General features: G+C 40.8%; 1 protein-coding gene across 3 annotated transcripts in view; it reads right to left on the reverse strand.

The window, feature by feature from the left end:
- Nucleotides 1-626: 626 nt before the first annotated feature.
- The window catches only part of zcchc7 (zinc finger, CCHC domain containing 7), a 51,603-nt gene continuing 31,791 nt past the window's right edge, over nucleotides 627-20,438 (reverse strand). The window contains exons 7-11 of one of the 3 annotated variants that reach the window (XM_040024343.1): nucleotides 17,402-17,437; nucleotides 5,099-5,194; nucleotides 4,018-4,135; nucleotides 1,902-2,556; nucleotides 627-1,848 (exon numbers count right to left, since the gene is read on the reverse strand). In XM_040024343.1, the coding sequence (XP_039880277.1) occupies nucleotides 1,943-2,556; nucleotides 4,018-4,135; nucleotides 5,099-5,194; nucleotides 17,402-17,437 (864 nt within the window). In that variant the 3' untranslated portion in view covers nucleotides 627-1,848; nucleotides 1,902-1,942. The other 2 variants (XM_040024342.1, XM_040024344.1) reach the window with 2 other exon arrangements.

Consider the following 20,438-nt stretch of genomic DNA (forward strand, 5'->3'; position numbering starts at 1 on the left):
TCTCATGTCTGATAACACAGGCGAGTACATTCAAATCCCTCCATCAGCTGTCTCTGTAGTTTGTCTGGGTTCACTGACTGAAGCCAAATTAAGGAGAAGTGACAGCATCCACCGGTCTTTACCGCCCTTCACAGAGCACTAAGCTCCATAATGCATACTGGAAGCATCTATCACCAAGTTCATTGCTCTTCTCACGTACAAAAATGGCACTTTCATATAGCCATCTTCTGCAGCAGTTGACAGTCTTCAGTGTACTTTTACCTCGTGCCTTTAATAAATCACAAAAATAAAGATAAAATTGACAAGCTGATCGTTTGAAAACATGAAATCATGAAAGCACAAGGCTACACAGCAGATAAATAGTAAAGAAAAACTGTTGCTCAGTCTGTGGAAAGACTGGACCTCAATCAAAATGTCAACAGTAGGCCACTTAGGGTTTTTTAAAAAAAGAGTTTGTGACTCGTTGTTATAGATCACAAATTATTTTTCCCCAGCATAGGGAAAATTAAAATTCATCCATCAACCTCCACTATGACATTTATCAACCCGAGCCAAGTGCTATGAATTGTATTGAATAACAATGACACTGAAGATAAGAAAAAAGAACTGCGAGCGCAGAAGCAATCCAAGCTTTCTTCCTCAATCACAGAAGAGATTCAAGTTTTATTTTTCCTCAGACACTTTGGATAACCAGTGGTCATATTACAAAGGGATCACTTCAGACGATTTCCTATTTCAGGGTTTCATTTAGCTACGACAATAACAAATAAGAACGCATACAACTGATTTTAAATGATCAACACTGTTGGGGCCACATGTTAGTGATGCATGTTATCTGGGACCAGTGGTTTTGAGTCCACTTGTCCGCTTACAAGAAAACATTCCTGAAAGTGATCACCTTCAATAAATACAAGAAATACTTGTGTTCTGACTGAAGCGATCTTTTTCAGGTTTGACAAGAGTTCTCCAACATCAAATGACAGAGGATCAGGGTTAAATAGGCGTCTGCTGATTTTTCATCACTGCTCTATTAGTCTGTACGTAACAGATGCATTAGTGCTCATAAATACAGAAAAATTACAAGTGCATGGGTTGGTTACAGAAAAGAGCAGCAGTTTACCCTTCAGTTAAAATTGAAAATGAAATTAGTCACAAACACGTGTTTAAATATACACTGGCTTCTGGTTCCAAGAGCAGCAGCAACATTAAAAAACTACTTTCAAAGCAGAAGCACAGGGAAATCAGCTTATTGAACTTGCAAATATTTTTAATTTTCTTTTTTTAAAATGAGACTTTTGCAACACGATGGAACCAATGGGAAGAAATAAATTTTAAGTCACCATTACTCCTGAAACTGTTTTAGTAAACCTTTTTGGTTTTACGCAAATATTATTCAGATTCCTTTAAGGCCATCATCCTTTTTCATTAAAAATCCACAGAACTGTGACTTACTGGACTAACTAAATTGTGAACTGCTGTTTATACATAGTCAATTTCCAAACATAGGGCCACTTCCTGTTTAAATCTGGGGACAGCTGTATTCTCACGCTGACCACATGGGGAAAGTAAATAAACAGCTTCAGCGTTCTGACTCGTTTTAAGCTGTTATTAACAAGATTAAAGATGCTGCTCTGTTCAAGCATCACAATGTGACTTCGAGCCACTGTGAACAAAATCAGGACCCTGGAGGTGAAGCAACTAAATGAAGCATCTTTTAATATTTCCAAAAATCGTACACATCACCTAACTCTTGACTGTTGTTAAAATATTTTGTGAAAAGGTCCCATGAAGGCCCTTAAAGCCACAATCATTTCAGGTATTTATGTCGAGACCTGAGTTAACGAAACGTGCGACACGCCCCTAAAAGTCACGGTCTTAACTTTTGCTTTTAGAGATCAGAGCCCTGACAGACTCTGACATTGAAACCTCACACAAACGGATGCTATCTTCTGCGCTTTCTTTGTTTAATGAAGAACAGATTATCGTCTGCAGGGTACATCTGCGCACCAGTTTTTTTGTCAGCAGTCGTGGGGGCTTGATTTTTCCTCTTTTTTCTCTTCTCTTGCTTTGCTTTAGGCCCTTGCACCTTTCCTCCAACAGAGCCAAAGAGAGGATTAGATCTTTTCTCTGTGTGTCCCCCTGGCTGTGCTGAAGGGACATGGTTCATTTTCTTCTTCTTTCTCTTCTTCGTCCTGTTCTCTCCCATCCCTCCCCCTCTGGGAAAGTCTTCTGCTTCATCGAAAATTGGTTTAGCGGCTGGCAGCGGGTTTCTCGAGGTGGGCACAGGTCTCTTAGGTTTCCATGGTTTAACATTGCCTATGCTTTCCTGTTGTTTGTACTTATTAAACTTTTTTGTTTTGGGTGTTGCAGCACTTAAGTCGTTATCATTAAAAAATAAATGGCTGGGCCTGGGATTGTGGTTGTTAGGAGTATGCCGAGGGGTATGGTAGGACTGGTGGTTGGTTTTATGAAAGCTGATCTTCCGTTTCTTCTTTGGGGGTACTGGTGTGAGAAGGGCCTCAGAAAAAGATTGAAAACCGCCATTTTTCTTCAGTTCTGGGGAAAGAAAAACAAAAATAATTAATTGGATCTGATTTGATTCGATGATTATCATCTTTTTCTCTAATGATTGAAAAAACAAAGTCAGATGGATAAAAACTCTTATGTGCCAAGACATAAAATATTAATTTGGTCCTTAACAGGTTCTAAAAGCATTTAACTACAACCTCACATGACTTATATCTGTTTAACAAAGCGAAGCCAAAATGCTGGAGCAGAGTCTGAAGAGCTAAGTACTCCCAAGGACCGAATAGGTTATGAAACAACTTTTAGGAGCAAAAGTTGACAAAAGTAATTTTTTTGCACGACTTTGTCAGTATCTGACATGATTGTGGAGGAATTTTCCCCCCCTCTTCTTTACAATGTTGCTTCAGTCTGCAGGCACTTGTTTGTGCACAGTTCTCTTCGCCAAATCATTGCTGAGCACGGGCACAGGCTGAGGTTTGGACTTTGACTCAGTCACTGCATCACCTTGATTCTCTTCATTTTCCTGCTGTGCTTTAATCACTGTTCTGTTTTCAGCCAAGCCTCTACAATACTTTGGTATACAGAGGAGTTCACAGTAGACTCCAGTGGATGCAAAACAAGCACAATTTTTCACGCCTCCACCAACGTGCTTAACAGATGGTGTGAGGTGTTTCTGCTGATATGTTGTGTTTAGTTTTTTTCCAAACACGGTTTTCTCATATGCAACTGTGCAACACTACGGTTCACACTCTGAATAGCTTTTAATTATTGCTTTGAACAGTTCTTTTTTCAGGGGGGAATGATTGCACAGCATAGGTCACTAATGCTGTGGGGCGATCGTGGCTCAAAAGTTGGCAGTTTGTCTTGTAATCGGAAGGTTGCCGGTTCGAGCCCCGGCTCCGACAGTCTCGGTCGTTGTGTCCTTGGGCAAGACACTTCACCCGTTGCCTACTGGTGGTGGTCAGAGGGTCCGGTGGCGCCAGTGTCCGGCAGCCTTGCCTCTGTCAGTGCGCCCCAGGGTGGCTGCGGCTACAATGTAGCTTGCCATCACCAGTGTGTGAATGTGTGTGTGAATGGGTGGATGACTGAATATGTAAAGCGCTTTGGAGTCCTTAGGGACTAGTAAAGCGCTATACAAATACAGGCCATTTACCATTTAATGACTTAAAAAACAAAAACAAGAAGCAAGTGCACAATTTTGAATTTCATTCAAATGCTTTTGGTGGCCATCAGCAAGCTTCTGGTATAATTCCGGCTGCACACTTGCCCGCTCTTCTTGGCAGAATTGGTAGAGTTTATTTAAATTAGTTGGTGTCCTGGAACAGACCAGGCTTTTAAGCATATAGCCCAAGGATTTTAGCCCATGGAGGAAAGCTTAGTACTGTACCTAGACCAAGACACACTACTAAGAGGCGTTGGCCTAAAAATGAATAATAGCTGCAGCCATAAAACGGATAGATATTTACTGGCCTATTTCTTTATGTGATTTACCTTTAGCCCTGATCTTTATCCTGTGTTGTCTGCGGCTTATCTCTTCCACAGTGTCATAGTGGTTAATCAATGAGGTTGTGGGATGCACTCCACTGAACATCCTCTGTCTTATACATGCCTGTGGAAAACACACAAGACACAGAATTAAAAGGCCTGCAATATATTTAAAACGACATAATAAAAACGCAGCACATGAGGTCAAATCCAGTCCTACAGAAATCCCGCTGATTATGTTACTCTTAGAATCTGTACAAAAAACAATTCTGCACATGCGGAACCTGATGAGTAAACCCGAAGACGTTGGATGTGAAATACACTGTTGATTACAAAAACCTGTAGGAGGTTATATCTTACTATAATAATCTCTGTCTGTGTGTTTGTTTCCTTATCCGCTGTCAAAAAAGTCCATTTTGACCAGAAACATCTGTATGAAGCTGCTATTTGAGCCTTATAATAAAGCTGGCATAGCCTTTTAAGTATAAATTAACCTCTCAACATAATAGCTGCAAAAAATTTATATCTTTAACTTCATGTGACGACTCTGCAGCAAGCTATTGATGATTTGATATTTTAGCTTAGCGTTTATGAAATTTTAGAATACAAATAATGAGAACTCTTAGAATTTATTTATTTTTATTTAACACAGAAGCTGGAAAAATTTCAGGGTTGTTCCTGGTTCAAATGGGTCATGGAAGCTTGTTTCTACAATGGAAAAAACACACAAAAAACAGAAAAATTGCCAGTCAAGAGCCAAGCTGAAGTTTTAAGCTATTAGTTCAAAATTTCAACTTGCTGACTCAAACTGCTGCGTAAACTGAAATTATGAGATCATTTTGTGACGTTTCTCAGTCAGGCAGTACTGGACCTAACAATAGTAGTAAAGAATTATTTAATCAAATAATAAAAGTACTTACAATTAAATATATATCCCTTAAAGAAAATATTGTTTCTTTTTGTTTTAAAGAATCTGCTTCCACTTTGGCCTTTATTCTTTTGGTGTATACAAAATGGCAAATACCTACACACGTAATATAACAGGCAATTCAGCGTAGACTAAAGAAAGACAGTGAGGGTTACTTACATGGCCAAAGTGTCCCTTCTGTGAGCAGTTGTAGCAGTAGGCATGAGAGTGTCTGCTGCGCTTTGGTTGCTGCTTCACAGGAGGGCCATGCTTAGTCTGTTAAAAAAAAAAAAAAATCAAAAATATATTTTTAAATAAAAACCACAATCGGATCCCCCCCGATAAACACGATGGACACAATAAAACGGTGGCTTAACCTCCCATTTCTGTCTCATTCTCCCTCTCCTCTGCCATCATTCCCATGCTCTCAATGAAGCGGACTGCAGTGTATTGTACAGAGAATATGGGGCGCTGATATAAACCACTGATTTCTGAGGTATAGTTAGAGGCCTGTAATGACCCTGTATGATAAGTAACTGTGTGTGTTTGTGTGCGTCAGACTGTGTGTGTGTGTGTGTGTGTGTGTGTGAGTGTTTGTTGGACACGGGGTCCCGTCCCCTATGGGCCAGTGTTCTGAAAGCCTTCCATGCTCCAGCGCCCACAGCTAATATACACTGATAAAGAGAGAGAGAGGAGACACAGGCAGAGTGCATTTACTGCTAATGTTACACACACACACACACACACACAAACACACATACACACACCTAATGCTATTCTCCAAAACACACAACCACAAAACTGCGCAGAAATTGCCCCCTCCCTCTCTCTCATCCCTGATTCCGAGATTACAAATGATTTGCGCCCCACGTCATTTCTTAAACATAGCTTAGGTAACCTCCCCCTCCCCTCCCGCTTCACCCTCTCCTCCGTACACACCCCTGCAAACCCACATCTACACCTCACACTTTTCCCCTCTCTCTCCCTCTCTTTTCCGCTTGAGTAGTTTTGCGGCAGAAAGGATGAATGCTATTAGAGCGTCGCGTCATTATCGGGTCAGGCCTGCCGGGCCCATCTCCATCACAAAGGCCAGGAGATCACAGACCTCTCACAAGCACAAACTCTCTCTCACACACACACACACACACACATACACATGTGCACCCCAAGGAGATCACAGCCCCTGTCTCGAGCCCCCCACCCGACCTCCACCCTTCCTGCCCCTCTTTCCATTCATCTTTCATGTAAATTGGCTGTAGGTCTCCCTCTGTCTCTCCCTCTCCCTGACCTTGGGCTTGCGTTATCTCCACATACTCTGATCCAGCACACAGAATGAATGAAAGCACGAGAGACATCGGAGAAAAAAAGAGAGAGAGAAACGAAATCCCCCTCTTATTCTCAAACCAACCTGTGATAGTTGTGTGAATACCTGGTGTGAATGTGCGTGTGCATGCGAGGAGTTCTCTGCCTCATCCGATATTAATTAACGGGATGAACGTTTATCCCTCACTCGTTTCTTCTCCTTGTTCTGATCTCACACTGCCTATCACGGGCATCTAAACAGAGTGAGGCCCTAAGGGATCACCGCAGCTTGGTGCCTTTCTAAATCTTTCTTAAATGGTTTAGTGAGGAGTGACAGCTATGGCTGTGCAGCGACAGCTAATATGACACATAATTTTAGTATAAATTTGCAGCAGGAACATTTCCACTGAAGTCTAAACCGAGTGGGAAACTGGAGTCAACATCAATGGCTATGCAAAACAACATGTTTTCCTTGTTGGTCGGTATGTGTTCAGTTCTGGATCACTCATAGCGAGTGAAGGGCATTAACTTGAGTTACACAGATTATGTCTATGGAGAGTCTACTCGCTTCGTATTAATGCCATGTACCAACATTGAGTGGAATAATCACCAATAATGAACAGGACTGAATAAAGAGCTAAAATCATTATTTAGATAAGGGGAAGCCATTATATGCTAGCACTGCTAATGTTTGTCAGTTGGTGGGTTAAGATAAGTATTTCAATAAAAAACAAAAAACAAAAAAATTACACCTCCATCAAAACCTGAATAACACAGCTGGCTGTGGTGGTCATCAGTGGATGCTACACTACATGGACAAAAGCACATGTACCACCTGCACATGTCACCTACAGGAGTTGCTCAGTCATGGTAACCCATGAAGCTGTCGGAACACAGTTTTTGTGCTGATGTTAACACCAGAGGACATTTAGACTTTTACACACTATTCGCCTCGGCACTTGCTGATTCTGCTCTGTAACTTTACATGTTCGGCCAGATCATTTCAGAGATTCCTAAACACTTTCAAAAATATGACTTATAGCTAATTGGGAAACATGTAGGAGGGAATGAATGTAACAGACTAACCTGCTGCAGTGGTGGCATCCAATCACAGGACAAAATGCAAAGTCAGTGAGCTCTTTAGAAGGACCCATTCTTACAAAAGTGTTTATAAAGGCTGATCGCACAGCTAGGTGCTTGATTTTATACACCTGTGGTAATGGGACTGAAAACACCTGAATTAAAGATTGGGACCGTTGGCTGTGATGCACAGTGATCAGTACTCACAGTAAGGTATTTTCATGCAACCTCAAAAAAAGAAAAGAAACTATGTAGCTAATTTGAAAAGATTTAATTAGAAAATGGAATCTTTGCCGATGCAAAGTCTGATTGTTTCAGTATTTATGCATTTTCGTTCACCTACAGAGTGATTTTTTTTTCTTCCTTTTATATTTTTTAGCAGTCAAAAAAGTTAGAGTGACCCAGTTCTCTAGGTAAATAGGCACATACTGCAGGAAATCATCTTTTTGTTTTTAAATAGAAAATACACTGGTTCTTATATAGTGCATTTTCTACTCCATCCAAGCACTCAAAGTGCTTTATACAACATACCACATTCGCACAAGCTTTTTTCTGCAGCTAAATGCTTTCTATCTAACAATCACACACATTTACACTCGAGTGTCATTTTACAGACAGCAACTCGGGGTTCAGTGTCTTGCCCAAGGACACAATGGCATGAAGACTGGAGCAGACAGGGATTGAACCACAAACAAACCCTGCACATGAGCAAAAAATATCTGCTTTACCTAAACATTTCCCAAAAGACCCTGAGAATGTCCATGTCTCTTCATAAACTTGCTTACAAGCATTAGAAGAGACTTTCAGCATCAGACACAACAGGAGAGACTCCCTTGATACCTAAAGCGCTTCTGATCACACACATAAAGCATAAAGCCAGCCTGACCTAAAATTAAAAAAGGACTGAAACTGGGAAGAGGAATGACGCGTTGGTTTAGTTTTTGTGTGTGTGTTAGTTTGTACGAGGGTATTTGAGAAGGTCCTGAGGGCTCCACTGTGTGGACATAGACAACCAACCATCCGTGGCCTCTCATGCATGCACGCACAGATACATGAGCACTCTCTCCCTGTCACACACACAAATGTGTTTTCCCACAGTTGTCCCAACACATACACCGTGTCTCTCTAAGCCCTGCTCGCCTCTGCTCCTTGCCTTAGCTGCTGGTGGCAAAGCTGTGATAATCCTTCGGCCAACACAAAGCTCAGACTGTTACAGACTAAAATCTGAAGGAACACACACACACACACACACACACACACACACACACACACACACACACACACAGTTATCAAACAAAATCCGAGAAGCAAACAGGCTTGTGTGTGTGTAAGAGGAGAGGGGGGCGGGATCTGAACAGTAACGGGTGGTGGGTGCATAGGGGCCGGGGCCAGCAGCGCTGTTTTGCATATGTTATTGCAGCAATAGGGAGAGGTTTGCATATGTTACTGGACCCACAGGGGACCAACTCTGCATGCTTTATCATAGAGAGCAGCCTCACAACATAAGACTACTAGGCTCATACCAAAACAAACAGAGCCTTGTGGGGTGTGTGTGTGTGTGTGTGTGTGTGTGTGTGTGTGTGTGTGTGTGTGTGTGCGCGCGTGTGTGTGTGCGCGCAACATACCACTATGTACATATTAGGTTAACAGGGAGGATTAATTAGACTTTTGTGAATCAGAGAGATGAAATGGCTGTAAGGTGTACATCTTCCCAGACAGGATGCAATGAATGAACTGCAGACCTAACCATTAATCCTCCTTTTGTTATGGAATAATAAAAAATAAAAAAAAGCATATAAACCGTGTTTACTGTCACTCATCAACAAGAATGACAAAAATCCATCTGCTTAAGGAGACTGCTGAAGGTGGAGGTGGGCATGTTTGCAGTTAGGTAGGCCATGAATGAGGAGGAGGAAGTGGATCCTCCAAATAACCAGATGTGATTCCTGCCCTCTTTGTGTCTCCCAGTTCACAAAGACCGAAACCCTAACCCCGCACCCGGTGAGGACTCACACTCACACAGTGCAATTCCCAGAGGCTCTTCCTATCTCTTCCTGTCAGTTGGTCAATCAGTTTGTAGACAATCAGTACGAGTCCGGATTTTTTTCTTTAGAGAGGAAAAAAAATGCTCCTGGAATGTAACGATAATGTGATGCAGAGCTGGGAGGCGGTGGGTTGCCACCTCTGGAGAAAACCCCCCTTTAGGGGCAGCAAGTGGCGGTAATCTGGTCACACCGTGGAAGGCGGAACAGGGGATACAAGCTAATCTATTCAAAACCAAGTTGTACGATTTCTTTTCTTAGTGCTCACTGCTGAGTGGAGAGGCTTCTTTTCTGCTGTGGCCAGCGTGAGGCTGTGTTTTCATTAAATATAGGACCCATAGACAACACGTATGGACATGAGAGACACGGATTTAGATATACTACATACAGATGGACCGCGTCTTTTATGCTCTGGTCAGTATTTCAAATCCTAATTTTACATTCTCAGCCAGCCACACACACACACACACACACACACACAAATCGACACCATCCAGCTAAGCGGAAATTCACAATGACCTGCAAGCCTGCAAGACCTCTGATAACACTGCACCTGTGTGTGAGTGTGTGCGTGAACATGTGCATTTGTTTACATTCCTATGGTCCTGCATGTGCATCCAGTAGATTATCTAAAGACACTTTTACCAAATACTAATAAACTCCAAAATACAGAGTCCCTGGTCTTCTTACTGAGGATAGCAAAGTGTGTGCAAGCTTTGATGAGGACCTCTAAGCCTTTGTTTGTAGTTTGAACAAAGTATTATGGGAAGGGAAGCACCTAAAAACCCCAAACAAGCAGAACTAGTTTGTCTGCATAATGTCGCCATGAGGGAATGAACTAAAAAAAAATAAAAAAATGCAGTTTTACTAAATAAATTTGATCAAAATTTGGCTTCAAACAACCAAATACAGTTCTTCACATATTTGATAAAGTTATTTCAATTTAAATATTTATAAAAATGATATTAGTCTTCGTAGTGGCTGGTACATATGGATTTGGTTCCTGAAAAGGTTGTTGCTTTCAGCGTTGTTAATCTAAATTTTATATATATATATATTAATTTCAATCAATTATGTAAAAATTTAAGTGACAATGCAATAACAGTGTAATAACAAACAACATAATGCCATTGAGGTTTAAACACTCTTTGTTCTTGCAAGTTTGGTACAAGGTGATGATTTGTCATACAACTAAATGTTGCTTAATAATTAATTTGTCTTTTTCCTTCCAGAAATCTGATGATTTTAGAAAAATCCGAGTATAGGATCTTGTTTTTAAAATACTTGTTTCTTTGATCAGCAACATGCGATTCAAATACAATCAGTTTAACATGACATAAAACAGAAACTGGGACTCTTAAAAAGCCCATACCAATAAATTCTAACATGATTCCTTAATAATGACTGAAACAATCGAAACAACTGATTATTATAAATGACAATATGCTGATGACGTGAGAAACTGAAATTAAAATAAATCATCTGAAGTTAGATTGTTATAAGTTGCCCTGTGCTGCTTTATGAACTGTGCTATCCGTCTGACTACTGAAGACACACAAAAGCCATTTCCTTTCACAAACACCTTCCCTTTCCTCCGGTGCTGTTAGCGCTTCAGTCTGAGGGAGAATAAAGAGTTGAGGCCCTTTTGACACAGCGAGGTGAGAAGACTGGACAGTCTGTACTGTACAATGATGAGACAGCAAAAACAGCTCACTGAATAGATGTGGATTTAAAGGATTTTTACAGAGCACACTTTGAATTGAGGACATTCTTGTAAGAAAAAAAAAAAGAGTGGTCAGCCAAACAGAAGGAAGGACAGAACAAAAAGTGGAATAAAGATCAAACTTAAACCTGTGAGAAGACTTAATGTTGGTATATTATTACTGCGGGAAAGAGTGCGATTTTAATTAAGTTTTGTCTGAGTGACGGTTAAGTGTTCATTCATATAAAACCATTTCTCTATGCAAACTTACAGCCTACACTGGTTTAATTAGACTTTTAACAGCAGCACCTTTGGCTGAGTATGCTGTAACTTTCATATAATGTCTTACTGTTTCCTAAGTGTCTGATTTTTAAGCTCTTCTGCCTTCTTTTCTATTCCCATATCCATGTACTACCTCGTGGTAACATTTATGCTTCCGCCATTGTCTGTGCTGTCCCCCTGAATATTTATTCTGTTGGTTGGTTGAGTGTTGGTTTTTCAAAAAAAAACTAAAGATGTCCAAAAGTGGAATTAACAACAAACACACTTTTATTTGTGTTTACCTCTGATCCTCCAAGGCAACATCATTTTTTTGTTTGTGTGTTTCATGTTGTATTTGTTGGTTTCATTTCTTTTTTGGTGGGGAAGAGGGGCGGGGGGGGGGGGGGGGGGGGGGGTTCAGAGATGTTTAATGTGTGTAGACTACTTGTGAAATTAAACACACAAGTCCATACATGTTCTGTTATGCTGGGTAAAAATTAAAAATACTTTTGATATTAAAATAACCTCCTGAAAAGATCTGGTTTAAAATCCCTCCCCTGCATCCGTATGGGAGTGCAGTTGCCTGTTTGACCACTGAATGGCGCTCTATCTTCACACAGTGTACAGAAAAGCCCAAGGCTGATCTCAGCGCAGAAGTAGGACTTCAATAGGAGGAATACAATCAGAGTTGTTCATTTGTCTTTAACGCAGCTGGTGTGGGCATCAGGAAAATCTTCTCTTAATGCTTTTGCTTAATCTGTCTCATTTGGACACTCAGAGCACTAAAACATTTACTTTTATGAAGGTGAAGATGGTGTGCCAATCACAGAGAGAGGTCAGCAAACAATACCACTTAATAATTGTGTGAACGCAGACAGCAATTTAATTCCGTACAAAATCAAATACAATATCTACATGTGTTCACTGTAAAATAACACCAGGATTTGATCATTCTTCATTGTATTTAATATTACTGCAATAAAACATTTATGATATTGCACTGAAATAATACAAATGTTTATAAATTCAAACCAGAATAACAGCTAAAGTGCAGCCATGTTTCTTTTCTGTCCATTAAAAATCAGATTACACACATTATCTACCATTTACCTCTAAATATCCAGTAAATATATTTATTTCTAAACGGTCATATAAACCAAAGTCATAAACCCCACAGAAACCAGCCAAAACAGACCACTACTGAGGTCTATTTTACACAACAGCGGAGGGATTTCAGGGTTACCTGCGATGTAACATTTATTAAAGATTTTTTTTTTTTTAAAAACTGTCTTTTTTCACAATTAATCTGAGGGAGACCCTCTTTGGAGTAAAGCTTTTTCTTCAGCTATTCATTCTGCTCAACTTAAAACAGACAAAGAAAAGAAAATGAGGATTCCTGAAATATTTTGTACCTTGGAAAAGTCGACTGTCTTAACGAGACATTTTTTCCTATAGAAATAAGAGGATTTAAGGGGCAAAATGTCCTAACCTTTCGCTAACAAAGACATGTGTGAACTGAGCATACCTTCTGAAGAAAGACGGACAGACAAAAATGTATAAAAGGGTACAACATGCTAAATGAAAGGGGAAAGAAAGGCAGTCAGGTGAGAAAGAGAGGGGGAGTTAAAACGGCTTCATTTTGGAGTCGACTAGGAAGGTCACGGAGCGCTTTTTCACGGGCAACCCCGACACATTTACACACCTGTCCCACAGGAAAAGATCAATTCACACACCCTGACACGATCGCAAGATCTGCTCAGCACACACATACACACGCACGCAAGCACACACTCGGCAGAGCTGCTGATCAATAAACACCGATGTACAGGTGTCACCATTACTATCTAAAGAGAGGCCAATCAATGCTCACACACCGATATACCTGCACCAATCAGCTGCTGGGCGCACTGATTCAGTCTCTCTGCTCACTCTCTTGTCTCCTTCACCGTTTAATGCACTCACCATTAACCCCCACCCGCCTTCCAGCAGTTCTACCAATAACTCTCCCCCACCCTCTCCAACTGCCTCTGCCTTCCTCCCTCTCCCTTGTTCATACATACATTTCTGCTAAAAAGGTGAAACACATTGAAACGACTTCTTCTTCTTCTTTCTTTAGTAGAGACACTTGATCTCTATTAAAGAAAAAAAAACAAGCATTCAGGACGTTTGCTTGAGCTTTAACCCTCGTTCAGAGTCTCAAAAGTTAAAAGAAAGATAATTCCCACTTCACATGCACTCATTGGTTAAAGGCAAGGGAGCCTTCACTTTCTACCAGAGGGTGGCACTCTGGTCTTAATGCAACAGAGCAGGGTCTGGGCAGCAAGAAAAAAAAAGTGACTGGGAGTTGTATGTTTGTTGTGTGTATGCATGCACACATTTATGCATGATATTTACATGAATTAAAGCAGCCAGAATACAGATAGCAGGTCACTAAACCTCGCTCCCCATCCAATCATCCCTCCAGCCATCCATCCCCCCCTTAATCGTGCTTTCCTACTGCTCCCTACATGACTTCAGTCTTTCCACCCTGTCCTTCTCTGTCCTCTCATCCTCCTCTTTTTTGTCTTGCCTGTAGTTAGCTATGAAATAGAAATATCGTTCTTTTAGCCTCTTGTCAAAAAGACTGTTCAATTGGCCCATTAGATATTTAACTGGTCTTTAAAGCTGATTATGTGGTGTATATGTAATAATTCACCAATGTGTGCCATTCTATTTTATTTCAATCATATAAACACTATAAATCTGAAATATCACCAGTCGCAAAAATATTTATTAATCTATAAAATCAGAGAGATTTATCAGTAATATAAATGAAAATAATTATTAGTCACACTTTCCACAGTCTGACCTCAATGCAGAAGTGGCCAAAGGCAATTTGTATAAATGAAAAGCCATTTGTGTAGCAACTTGAGTGCAGGTGTAGTTGTAGGCATGCCCACGTAACAGAAATCATATGACCAACAGACCGAAAGAAAAGTTCAAACAAGTCATGTTGGCGGCAGGGCCTTCTGGAAAACAAAACATATGTTGATGGCAGAACTTTGCACCGGCCGACCTCAGCCAGATAATACCAGTATTTTGGGAGTTTTTTTGTTATATTTAGTATGTCGAGTATTAGGTGGAAATCATAAGAACATAATAACATACATGGGGGTAGTGACATGGGTCTGCAGGAAAAGGAGTGACCCCACACTGTAAGCTTCAATGGAAAAGAAAGGGGGAGAAGAAAAAAACAGGGCGTCTGTGGGTGGGCGGGTGAAGTGGTGTTTGCGTAGGAGAGTGAAAAAGAAAGATAGACTGAACAGCCGAAGTAAACTCCGTTCTTCAAAAAGGAAACAGTTACATTTTCTACAAGTGCTACAAGTTGTGTTAAAAAAAAAAAGGTGCTCAAATCTGTATGACACAGACACAATGAAAATGTTGTGGATATCTTTTTACCCCATTTGCTGCTCTATATATTTGTAGGAGGAGTGTGTGTGTTTGTGTGTGTCCATGTGTGTCAGTATCGTACTTTCTCGGTAAATACCCCAGGGCTTTGTGGTCTATACTGTGTGGTTTGGAGGAGTTTGTTAGTTGAGGGCCAGGTGCAGGCAGACAACAGATACACTCATGGAAGATAAACGGACCCAACACACACACAAGCACGCACACACAGCGAAGGATAAATGGACCCAGTAGCAGGGAGGTCTGACAGAATGCCTTTTCACACCTGGCTGAGCCCAGCGGAAGGTGACAGAGTCACATCTCCCAAAGCGAACACACACACACACAAACACACACACACGCACGCACACACACCTTCTCACATTGGGGAGTTCAGGGTCATAAGCAGCATCATGAATAAAATGAGGCTGTCTTAAACAGAAGGAGCTCTGTGTATGCATGTGTGTGGGTGTGTTTGTATGTGTGAGACTGTGTTTGTGTCTGCGCAGGCCCCTAACCCCCATGCCAGTTTGGATCTGTAACGACCTTCTGCTCCCAGTGCTTAAATGGCTTAAATACTTCAATTAGACCTGGGTCACAATCCTCCACCCGTTAAAGCACACCATTGCACACACAAACACACAAACGCACATGCGGAAGTGCAGCGGGGAACAAAAAAACAAAATGGTTTCATCATCCCGCAAAGCGACTGGAGACTTTCGTCAGCATGTTCTCGTTTCGTCTGTGGTTCAAAGTGAAACTCCGCTGTAAATCATAGAGGCTCATCCGCCAAACACAGGAGCAACAATTAAACTCAACTCCCATCTTCTCTGCCAGCGTCTCCCCTGGAACTTCTCTGTCCCGCTCCCTCCTCCCACTTCCTCCTCCTCCTCTTTCCATCTCTCCCGCCGTGCTACCCTAGCGCTAACGATGCTGCCTTTTCATTAGACAGCCCCTGCTAATTAATCTCCATAGAGGAGAGTGACAGACCTCCCCTAACACACACACAGTGCATGCCAAGATATATGCAAACACACACTCTTCTTCCCCCTCTCTCACTCCCTCGTCCCACGTGGTGTTGGCAGCCCATTTCATGCTTTATCACGTCTTTTAATTGACAAACAAGCTGCTCTTTTCTCTTAGGCTGAGGTCTATATCACCCCCTCGCTCAGATGCACACACACACACAAACATACAGACACACACACACGGAAGTAAGAAGCCAAGAAAACTAGTTATCTTTTGAGATTTTGGATAAACACACACAAACACACAGATATAAATAAGCAAATGCCTCCCCACTGACATATGGCCCATGTGACTGTCAAACAGTTTTCTACTCTTTGACACATTGTTTCTGTCTCACACAGACACACACACACTAATGTCACATGAGCACTTGATGAAAGAAAAGAAGGAGGACAAGTTTCCCATAACTTTTAGTACTTCTTTAATATTTTACTATATTTCTTACCCCCACGCTTCACTTACCTGCTACAGGGGAAAGTCAATACCAGTCACAACTGACTTATTGACTAATCACATGACACCTTTGCCTCTATGAAACTCATGGAAACACCTCGTTGATTGACGATTCAAAAATAAATGTAACAAGAAGATCAATTACTCTAATTCAGCAGTGGTGAGAGTCCGGCTTAGTGCTAGTGCAAAGTTTTACAATTAAGTACATTTATTTTTGTTAGTATTTTCCACTGAAAAATACTTTTTAATGAGCTATTAATTGATATGTTTCACTACAATGTTGCTTTATGTATTTTTTAAGACAAATTTCAGAAGGTAAGATGTCTATTTAGATTGGGCTTTATCACTCCTCACTACCATCATTTTTCTTTTTTATCTTTCTTGGCTTTAACTCAGACTCTGAGCAGAAATCCTACATAAACGTGGTGCAAACTAAACCCACACAAAGCGAGTGCTTTTCACAATTTCCCAAGCTTAATAAATTTTGGGACTTTCCACTTAAAACCACTCGTTCTGCTGTTCTCAGGTCACCTCCTTTTACCTCCTTTGTTTTGCTAAATAATTTATCATGAATATAATAATACAAAAATTGTTTGTACCATTAGTTACATATTTAATATTTTCAGTAAAGTAATGAATCAAATATGCACATTTACAAAAGTTTCCACTTGTACTCACTGAAGAAAAAATTCAAACCTAAACTAAGACATATTTGGCGAAAGATTCTATAGAAAACAAAAACACATTTGGTGTTTAATGATTTCCTGTTTTCACTTTTACTGTCATTTGTATGAATTCATACCACAAGTTAAAAGCAGCTTCCCTTTTTTTTAAAGAGCTATTAGACAAACGCAAAATACAAATCTCAGAACTTTTATCTATGAGCTCAAGATTCGAGTGCGAGCAGAGGAAACTACTGAACACCATCTGAACCCTTGATCTAAAAGGTATACTTGACCTACACTTTACTCCTTTCCCCTGCATGCAGTCTGTTCGACTTTGGCATCGTTTCTAAAAAAGAAGCGGGACCTTTCTCATTTTTCAGGACTGAACCTGATACAGTGTTAGCCTCCTTTCACAAAAAAAGAACTAATAACAAAGGCAAGACATATAAACTGGAGAAATGGAAGGAGTGTGAAGAATTCTGCTATGACACTTGCTGACAGAGTTGTTCTGTGAAAAGATACTCACTGTCAGGTGATACTGTCTCCAGATTTCTGGACAAGCCTGAAAAAGGAAAACACACACACTGTGTCATTAAATACCTTTTACAAAGCTTTGTAAAAAACAACAACACTTTTTTTATACTCCACCACAATGAACTTTAAATCAAACAATCAATATGTGATTGTAGTGCAGAATTTCAGCTTTAATTCAAGGGTTTTTAATGAAGTATTCAACAAAGTGTTTAGAAATTACAGTCACTTTTCCCCATTTTGAAAAGCTCAAAAGTAATTGGACAAACTGGCATAATAAAAAAAATAAGAGAATAGTTTTATAGTAGTTAATACATAGATGGAGTCCTTATTTTTGCAGTCTGTGCTTTTAAAATCTGCAGGTCTGTCTTCAGTCCTGCCTCCCTACGCTCTCTTTTTTCAGTGACCTGACAGTAAACGTGTACTGGGGCAACTGTTATTGTGCTTTGGTGCTATATAAATAAACCTGAACTGAAATTAAATTCAATGAATCAAGTAAGTAAAAAGCATGCTCAGCTGAACTAAGATCAGGTGAATGACTTGGCCATTGAAGAATATTATTGTTAGTTAATGTCTGCATTATCCTTCGGGTCATTATCCATTTGCTGTCCAACCTGTTTTGCAGCATTACGCTGAAGCTGAGCAGACAGCACAGCTCTGTACACCTCAGAGTTCATGCTGCTACTTCTATCTGCAGTCGCTTCATCTTTAAACACCAGTGACCCAGTTCCACTGGCAACCATACATGCCCACGTCATCCATTACGCTTCGTCCACTATGTTTGGCAGATGGTGTGGTATGCTTCAGACCATGAACTGCTTCTCTTCTTCTCAATATTTCTCTATTTCCATCATTCTAGTGCAAGTTAATCTTGGTTTCATCTGTTCAAAGAGGGTTTTTAAAGCACTGTGCAGGCTCTTTTAGATGTTTTTTTGACCTCCCTGTTCTTGAGTGGAATCAATGGTTTGCACCTTGTTGAAAACCCTCTGTTATTTCCATTCATAAAGGTGTCTCGTGTCTAATCTATTACTTCTTTTCAATACTGAACCAGGTTGTAGACCTGACCACTCCTAAAGTATGTACGTAATGATTGCCTCCTTCACTTGCACTGACAACACCTTGGACCTCAGGTATCTAGTTAACAGCTACTAAAGCTCAACATTTGGAATCAACTCCATATTCTTTATCTCCTAAATTTGTTTATCACTCAATTGTCCAATTATTTTTGAGCCACTGAATATTTGGGACTATGAATAAATGCAGTTCACACTTCAGTCACATATTGATTTTTTAAAATCCACTGTATTGGTGTAGAGAGGAAAAAATACAGATAAACTAACAAAAACCTGTGGACCAAACTGCATTTATACCAGTTTACTTGGACTCTGACAGTACACACAAAATCAGGACAAAACATTTTGAAAACATCAACATCAGATTTTTAAAACACAAGGGAGAGGTATGAAAGTCTAACTGGTGAGAGAAAAGACAAGAAAGACGATTCAGAGGCTGAATGGAAACTCCTGGCAGGCCACGGAGTCATTTGCTTGCCCGTCTAAGACCATAAGTCTCATCTTGCATCTCTCTCTAGAGTCTGATCACCTTGATTTCTCAGTAACTATTTTCTATCCATGTGTCTCTCTGCAGTCAGTCGGTAAGTAAAGCAGTCAGTCGTTTTGTCCCAGTGTGGCTAAAGCATTATCTCCGGGGCTTCTCCACGCTGTTCCTTAAGCGTTCCAACATCCTTTCCAAACCGCCACCACTTCCCACTGGGAAATTGAAAATGCCGCAGGCAACAAGATTTATCTACTTACATACCTACTGAGTCAAGAGAGTGTGTGAGACAGAATGAGGGAGACAAATTCAAGCCTGTTCTGTGCAAACAGCACTGTTCAGTCACACCAAAGTTCCTCAACATATTTTGTAAAATATATGAATTACAATCCCACTAAAAAGTCACTAATTTGACCTCAAGTGTGGGTTCAAATCCCGACCTTCAAACAGCAGCCTGTGAGAACAGTAGGTACTTTTTCTGGCTTAATGTGATCTGTTCTGATTTGAATACATACAAGAACAAATATGAATTTCAACAGCTGCATCTTCCTCCACCTCTCATCTAGCTCTTTTCTTTTCTTCAACGCCCCCCCCCGTTTGCTCTCTCCCTCCAGACCGCCAGGGTAGTGTGTTGTTGTCGAGGGCGACAGGCGAGGCGAGCGACACACTCGCGCTCCATCAACCGTCTGTCTTTAATGAGAGACACAGAAAGGCCCAGGGGACTGAGACCTGACTCTCTTTCTCTCTCAAACACAGACACTAATACATACAGTATAATTTGTGAGTGTAAGGAAAAGAGGAGAAAAAAAGTGATACGTTCCAAGAAAAAGGTAATTACAATACCACACAACTTTGCACCTTTGTTTGCTGTTGGAAAACAATATGCAAAAGAGTAGAATGAGATCAATTTGAAGATCTGGATGAAGAGCTGAAAGGAATGGGTTTAGAGATTGAGAGAAAGAGAGACAGAGAGAGAGCAAGAGAAAAAGAAAAAATTGGGTTATGTGTGTCCTGGCCTACACTCTCCCTCTGGTGTTCACCTGGTTACTCATCCATTACACAGAGCACAGTACATGACTGACTGACGGAGAGACAGGGCGCGAGAAGGAGAGAGAGACAGCGAGAGAGACAGCGAGAGAGAGAGAGAGAGAGTGGGGTGTGAGGTGGAGAGACACAGACTGACTTCTTGCAGGGTTTTCCATTCTGTGGCATTAGTGTAAATGGGCAAGGTAATGAACACTGCGGCGGGATAATTGTCATTGATGGTCATTAGATTCACCCTTCAGTGCCAACACACGCACACACACGCACACACACGCGCCCATAGCTGGAATATGCAGCATGGCAGAGACATAACTAAGCTGTAATTACTGAAGTGTATCAATTAATGTGAACAGCAGCGTTTGCTGACCCCTGGTCACTCATTATTACTGAAAGCGAAAGAGGGAGGGAGTGAGAGGTGGAAAAAAGGATGACAG

The sequence above is a fragment of the Simochromis diagramma genome, unplaced genomic scaffold (assembly GCF_900408965.1).
Source record: "Simochromis diagramma unplaced genomic scaffold, fSimDia1.1 OVJJ01000302.1, whole genome shotgun sequence".
NCBI lineage: Eukaryota > Metazoa > Chordata > Actinopteri > Cichliformes > Cichlidae > Simochromis > Simochromis diagramma.